Here is a 7,509-nt window from a genome sequence, read left to right as displayed (position 1 = left end):
AAATAAAAATATTACATGTGTTCAGAACATCAGAAAGACATATTTTTACAAGCGGAATTAAGTACCTACAAGCTCCTTTCCTATTCTTGATTATGCAAGTACCCAGCAAGACACATGTGAATAAATACAGGAATATAGACCCAGCAGACACAGATACATGCAGTGATGAAAAGATCACATCCTTCCTTCTGTATTCGCCACCCCTGTAGCTTGGGTTTATATTTCTTCATTTCTTAAGCACTTCTAACATTGAATCAGCTTTCTTTATTCAAGAAAAGTAGCATGGAGAAGCTACTAACCCTCTTCTGCACCCTCAAGCTGCTGATCTCTGGTCCACAGTGACAGCTTCAAAGAAGCCAGCATCTCTTTGCCATTTTCCCCCCAGCCGCAATCTCCCAGGTGGCCCACTCCAACCCATGGAGAGCTGTTGCTGTCACCCCACCAGCCATTAGAGGAATCACATTCCTGAAGAAGAACACTAGTCTCTCATAGTCAGGCTGTTTGGGTTTTTATTAATTAAATATTCCACATACAAAGTACTAAATAAATATATAGCTGTGTCAGACACCAGTGTACCATACACACCCACTTGGAGAGCTCTATGTGTTTATATATGAAATATCATGGAAAGCTAATTACCAAATGCAAAGCAGGCTACAGAATGATTCAACTCTGCAGACTCATTGCTCATCGCCAGGATGCAGTCCACACAGCACACACACACGCACGCACGCACACACACGCACATGCTCACACTTGCTCACTCCTGGGAAGAAGGGTGTCTGCCCTCCATAACTTGGCAGCTTGGGAAATGTTCATGTTAATGCCATAGACACACTCGGGAGGAGGCAGAGCTCCAAGGCGCACGGGATTAGATCCCACCAGGGTATTGCAAGCAGCTGCATGGAAGAGGTTTTGTCTGCAGGGATCCATAGCCTGGGGTGGCAGGGGTGGAGAAGGAGGGTTTGGGGTTGGGCAGGCACCCTGGGGAGCTCAGCTGGGGCGCGTGGTCAGGAGTCAGAGCTAGGAGGGAGGCTGATGCTAGAGTGCAAATCAGAAAATGTGTCAGGGTAAATAGGTGTAGATGGTTTTATGTCTTTAAATTTTCTTCCCCCTCTCCACCGTGGGCTCTAGGTGATGAGGAAGGGGTTGAAAGTGAACAGGAGAAAGAAAAAAGGAATACTCTTTCTCTCTCTCTCTGGCTCTTCTCCACTTATCTGTGAAGGAGAGCCAGGCAGGGTTGGGAGTGGGCACAAAAGTAATGGTGGATAGATAAGAGTGTCCTCGGTAGTACCTGAGATATGTTCACGGGTGGGCAGGAGTGGGAATGTGTAGAGCTGATGCTCCTGCTCCTGCCTTTTGTCCCATCAGACGTGGGGCGCAGGCATCCCCGCGACCTGATCAAAGCAAGCCCTGGCTGGGGCAGAGCCAGTTGCAGACCCAGCTGATGATCTTCCTGCTGCTCTAGCCCTACAGCATTCCTGCTGAAAATAGGCCAGGACAGGCTCTTCCCAGCACGTTCCTCTGTCAGAACAGATGAGATCCATCCTATGGGGAAATGGAGTGAGCAGGGACAGGATAGCCAGAGCGGTGTCTGAAAGCTGTGTTTGAGGAATGAGAGGGGGCTACAACGGTGCCTGCACAGGGGAAAGGGGATCCCTCTCCTCTTTTGCCAGAGTGGGTTGACTCTGTCTCTTCTGCAGGGTCGACTCAGTTGTCACCGCATGGCCCATTCCCCTCGCCTCTGCTGACGGGTGCTTAGTCTCTTTGCTCCCTGCGGAGCTGCTACATGGGGCCTTTCCCACCGGTGTAGTCATGGTATGGGCTTGTCCGGGCCGTGGGCCGAGGAATGGAGAAATCATTTTGGTGTTCGATGGTCTGAAAAGGAAGCAAGAAAGTCTTTACCTTTCAAAACTGGAGAGAAATAATAGAACAGGGCTTAAAAAAAAAACAAAACAGGAGAGGGAGAAACAGAGCTGAAGGTTTCCTGAGTGTGTGATCAATGGGGCTGTGGAAGAGGATCCTGGCAGAACAGACCAGTAACGGAGGCATGTCACCAGAGGACATGTGGGGACATGATGTGAGCTACTAGACCTGGCTAGGCTGCCGTCTGAAGGAGGACTGGTGAATGGACATGGGGACATGCAGACTGCCCACCCTGGATATGCACTGCAACTTCCAGTGACTGCTGGTGGGAATACATTCAGGGCACGGGCTGGGGAAAGAAGCATGATCTCCTGAGGAAAGGGCACAGTCTACTGCAGGAACTGTGCTCAAAGAGAGGACTTCTTATGTGATGTCAAATCCAAAATTATTGAAAACCACAACCTCAGACTTTGCCTTGAGCCCCTCTTGCAGGGCCCTTGCATTGTCCCTGGACATGTCACAGCGCCCTTCCCCCAGCCACAGGCACCTCCATGAACACGTGTCATGATATCGCCCGGCTCTGTGCAAAGCACCTGCCTGCCTCCACAGACCCTGCTCTAGGTCCATCTTCTTTGCCCCTTCTCCTTCCCTTCCCTTCAGTGCCTGAACAATAGTCTACTTGTGTTGAAACAGGTGAAGGGGGGCATGAACTTACCTTCATCTGAAAGTGAGAAGAGTATGGGGAGTAGCTGAGGTCTCCTGTATCTCCTGAGTCACAAGAAAAAAGTGGGGGAAAGTTAGTGAGTCAGTGTTATATGGTAGCTTGGAAACACCACATCAAGGGAGACTGAAAGGGCCTGTGGCTATGTTAGCAGCTGCTTTTAGACTGATCAAACTGTGCAGTATGCAGGCAGGAATGGGTTAAAATCCATAGGTGGGTGACATTAAATAGTTCCTTATGAAAGCAGGAATGAATGGTATTGTAAATAACAGGGCATAGGTGGCCTTGGAGTTTAGACACCTCCTGTTGCCTCACAATTACTGTCATCATCACTGGCCAAATCCCTCCCACTTGCATGCACAAGACCCCCTCTGCGGTATTCCCTGGGAAAGCACAGCCTTTCTCGGCTATTCTTTTACAAACCTGGAGGTCTGACTCCAGGGGACAAATGTGATCTCAGTAGCAGATCCACGGGGAGTGCAGTCACGTCTCCTACCCATAGATTTGGGAAGCCTCAATTGGTAAAACATTTTGCTTTGTCCAAGTAGGCATGAGACTCATGCAGAAAAGTAAGACCTCCTTGCCTCCTTTTTGGATGATGGGTTCATTTTTAAATAGATAATGGGAACCAGATCAGAACTGGAATAAATAATATCCAAGGTATAGAGGTCTGAAGAGCTGGAGCATTGCTAAGAGACAAACAAAAAACTCCTGAATTTTTACACGGACTTTCCAGACATAACAGAATCATAAGGAGTTATGTCTCAGCCCTGACACCCACTAAGTCTCCTACTTAGTCACTCCTCCTACACGTCTTTGGCTTTTGCATTGGTCCTTACTCTTTTCCCTCTTGTCTGGAGATTCATTTTCACTTGCATTTCTGAAGTTTCATCAGTTTGAAACTTTTTCCTACCTCTAAATTATCCATCATCTTCAAATCTTTTTCTGTAGCCCTCCTACCCCTTTTAGCTCATGACTGCTGCATGTGTGCTTAGGGCTGAGGGACAGTGGAGTTGTTCATCATACCTTGCACAATTTCTTCTTGGGTGTAAGCACGGTTGTCCACTCCAGTTGTCTGCTTTACGAACCTGGGTTGGCAGAAGTCATTTTCTGGAGGGTAGTCCCCCATCTTCAGAGGGGCAGTGAGGAAACAAATTTCAGGGACAATATACATTATCAGGAAGATCCATCCATTGGACACCAGAGCAATGGCCACGATAGGATCATCCCAGCTAGGTTTCTGTAAAACTGTCTTGCCTTTTGTGAGCATAGTGATCCACACTACCCAAATGGCAATGGAGAACAGGACAGTGACAAAGATGTGCGCCCCGTGCCTCTTCCAGCTTTTGTATGACCCACAGAATGTGAACGTGGAAACCAAGAAGGTCAGAGCCATCAAGAAGAGCACGTAGATCAAAAGCATGACAAAGTCCTTGTTGGTCTCCTCTGCAGTCATGTTCAGAAATTTGTGTTTCTGGTTTACTAGCATGGTGACTAAGTACTCAATGCTGATCACAACTTGTACCAGGGCAAAGGAAACAATAAGGAGCAGCAACACCAGCCAGGAGAAGGGTTTTCTTCCTCTCACTAGTTTGTTGAGGTTGCAGGCATGGGTGAGGAGGCATGAGAAGCAGAGAGCAAAGATGACTCCAAATAGGAAGAAGCGAGTGGGGCGAGTCCTGTCATTGAGTTTAATGATGAAGGCAAAAGTGAGACCAAAAATGCCAAGCGTGCCTAAGAGAAAGAAGAAATAGACGGAGATCATGTGCCGCTTGCTATTGTCTTGGACTTTACAGATGAGAAAGAAGAGCGAGCAGATAAGGAAAATGGTGACGAGGACACCAGCTGCAGCCAGCGACTCCAGGACAATCCCCCAGGCCTTCTCCATGTCACAGAGCAGGTAATAGTCAGCATCGATGCTGCCACAGCCTGGGGGAGGCGTCGTCACTGTCATCTTGCTTTCTTGATCAACCTCCCCGTGAAATGTTTCCCCAAAGCTGTAGAAGAAGAAAAGACACAGGCTGTTGTATCAACGACCTGGGTGCTTCCAGCAGAGGGGAGAGGCAGGACAGACGTTCATCCCCACCTCACCGGGCAAGGACACCACAGTGCTAAGGACATGGGGCTGTGGGAGCAGAGCCATCCCCTTGTGTGGTATCGGCTCTCTGGCAAGGGCAAACCAAGCCCCTTAGCAGGAGACGATTCACCTTGCATGTCCTCTGCACCATGCCTGGGGTTGTGCAATGTCGTGGGAGCGTGGGGAGCAGCGAGAAGGTGAGGCATTTTTGCAGGCATTAGCTTGGTGCCCTGCAGCACAGAGACTGAGCTGCCTTGTCACTTTTGTGATATGAGAACAGCTGTTAGTCATAATACAGCTTACGCTCTTTTGACAAGTTCAAACAACATCAGTACCTTGGACCAGTGAGGTTCAGAGATGAGCAATGCAGAACAGGAAACTCATTACTCAGATTCTTTTCCCTCTCTTACTTTCTCTGAAACACTCTTGGCCTTGGTTTATGGGTATGAATGAAGGGGAACTTTAACTGCCTTCTACCCTGCAGATAACTAACCTGGATGCCTCCAGCATAGCTCTTCTCACTCCAAATTAAATAGCAAAGAGAAGCCACCAACTACGAGCCCCAAACTCCTATTCCTTCTTCTTCATGGCAGCATGGCAGTAAGATCTGTCTCAAAGACCTCGGTCCCCTCCCCAGGATACTGCCTTGCGCTGGCTGGAGGCCTGACATGTCAGAGCTAATGCTGTTCATTGCATGAGAAGTGACCACCAAGTTACTGCTTGAGGAGTCCACGAGTCAAGGATGGACAAGGTCTCTAATGCACCCAGTGCATTCCTGCTATCTCATCATAAGGGATTCAGTGCTCAGTAAACCTGGTTTAAGCCTGTCTTGCCAGGGAATAAAAGGGCTGTTTAGGTGAGCTCTGCCCACCGCCAAGGGGAATTAAGTTGCCTACTTCCTTGGGAGCTTGAAGCATGTGCAGAAACCACTACACAAGGATGTTGGGCCCTTCGTGGTCCATTATGCAGGCACTGAGATCCCAGGGGCCAGCTACTGCTTTCTAGGTACCAAATTGCTCAGTTAGCCTCGGGTGTCTAAAATCTATCAAAATAGGAGTTTGGATACAATATCAGCATGAAACATGGGGGGAATCTGGCCTTAATGGTGAACCACACTGGAAAACCAAGGGCTTTCTTTTCTGAGATATAAAGAAAAAAGTTCATTTCGCAAAATTTAGTGTTTAGTGCTCACTATGCCATTTGCCTTCATTTTCCCCCTCCAGAACAACACACTGCAGTTATGAGGCTGGTTCTAAAACCCTTCCAATAGATTTTAGGGAGGGGAGGTTGAGCCTTCAATAAACGGCAGTTGATCTAATCAAAGGATGAACAAAGGAAGAAAATATCACTGACTCACTCTCAGCCCCACATATGCCTCAATGTGACCTGCTTATAAATCGTGGAGTATTTTTTCCAGCTTTTAACATCACTGTGTAAAAGGAGATGTGCAGCTCTTCAAAAAGCTGGCTACAATAGAATGCAAATTATGAAAATATGCAGGAACTCTGGACTCTCATGAAGAGAATGGAATTGGTGAATAACGCACGCAGGAGTTTTCACAAATCATCATTCACAAAATTTTGGGGATTTATGATCTCTTGCACAAATAGCTGAGAGTTATCTGGACATTTGTGAAAAATAAATAACAAACCTTTCTGAAAATCTGGAGAGAAAATGTTACAATTTTAACCACAGAAATTTACTGTTGATCAGATAAACTTATCTATTTACAGCTCTGGCAGATAGAAACCAGTGCTCGCTGTCGCGGCAGGTGGAGAGCCCAGAGAGCCAGCGTGAGACCCCAGGGCAGCACAGAGCACACCCATAGCTTTGGGTCCTGACTGGTGCTTACTGCAAGTGGTACTTGCCACACAGTCGGCTGCCACTGCCCTTGGAACAAATAGGATGGAAAGAACCTCGCCGCCTTGGAGAACTGGGCCACTTCTGCTGGTTTTTACTCCCTTGTCTTTTTTTTCCAGGGTAGATATCCTGTGAGGCATGAAGAGTCTCTGCCCTGTCTCCTGGGTGAGTGTTGCCCCCCAGAAGCCAAGTCTGCTCATCCAGCACCTACAAATGTGTCTGGGATTCCCAGAGGCTCTGCAGTTTGTGCAAGGGAGCCTGTGCTGCGGTCACTTCACTATTGCTGGGTCCACATCACAGCTCACCCCAAATGATGGTTCTCGCTATAGTGCTGAGTCTGCTCACTCCAGCCTGAGCCTCCTCTCTCATTGACACTTGTGCATAAAATACACCCATCCAGCCACAAATTCCAAATCATTTCCCAGGAAAGTCTGCCATATCTCCCCCAGCTCCAGCTGGCAATCCCATGTTAGGGTCAAGGGTGGGAGGCAGTCTCTCTTTGCTGTGGCACCCCATGCCCCTGCTCTCCCACCCCCCAGAGCCACGATCCTGCACGCCATCCCGCCCCAGCCACAGAAGGCAGGTCCACCCTGGATCCTGTAGGACATTGCCTTGAATTACCTTTCTGGGTCCTGCCCGAAGAAGGCAACAGGGAGGCTCCGGCTGGAAAAGAAAACTCCCCAGTGCACCAGTAACACAGTCACCTCCGCTCTTGTTAACCCCAGCCAAGCAGCAGCCCCGCACTCGCAGTCCTTGGGAGCTTTAACAGCTGGAGGGCTGAGGAGGTGTGGCTGAGCACGCCTATTCCAGTTCCGCAGCCTCTCCTCTCCGACGGGACACGGCTATGAAAATACGGTCCCCGTGCCAGGAAATGAAGTAAGGCCTCCTGACGTCAGCGGGGCACTCACCCCTGCATCGGGGTGGAGATGGAGCCGCTGCCTGTCCCAGCCCAGGGACGGGATTGAATGCTGCTCAGCCAAGCGCC

General features: G+C 48.9%; 1 protein-coding gene across 1 annotated transcript; it reads right to left on the bottom strand.

The window, feature by feature from the left end:
- Positions 1–492: 492 nt before the first annotated feature.
- LOC142085966 (retinoic acid-induced protein 3-like) lies at positions 493–4,569 on the bottom strand. The gene is made up of 3 exons (XM_075158467.1): positions 3,614–4,569; positions 2,582–2,634; positions 493–1,878 (listed from the first exon to the last, which is right to left on the bottom strand). The coding sequence occupies exons 1-3, from the start codon at positions 4,539–4,541 to the stop codon at positions 1,786–1,788; spliced, it is 1,074 nt and encodes a 357-aa protein (XP_075014568.1). The 5' UTR covers positions 4,542–4,569; the 3' UTR covers positions 493–1,785.
- Between the last annotated feature and the right edge of the window lie 2,940 nt (positions 4,570–7,509).

This window comes from Calonectris borealis, chromosome 1 (assembly GCF_964195595.1).
Source record: "Calonectris borealis chromosome 1, bCalBor7.hap1.2, whole genome shotgun sequence".
Taxonomy (NCBI): Eukaryota; Metazoa; Chordata; class Aves; order Procellariiformes; family Procellariidae; genus Calonectris; species Calonectris borealis.
Note: the sequence above shows the minus strand (reverse complement) of the source record. Positions and strands in the feature narration are given on the sequence as shown.

Excerpts from the sequence above, each read along its gene's own strand:
- LOC142085966 (XM_075158467.1), bottom strand. The coding sequence starts at position 4,541 with ATGACAGTGACGACGCCTCCCCCAGGCTGTGGCAGCATCGATGCTGAC. Across the intron at positions 2,635-3,613 it reads CCAAGAAGAAATTGTGCAAG|GAGATACAGGAGACCTCAGC; the intron begins GTATGATGAACA and ends CTTGTGACTCAG. Across the intron at positions 1,879-2,581 it reads CTTCTCACTTTCAGATGAAG|ACCATCGAACACCAAAATGA; the intron begins GTAAGTTCATGC and ends CTTCCTTTTCAG.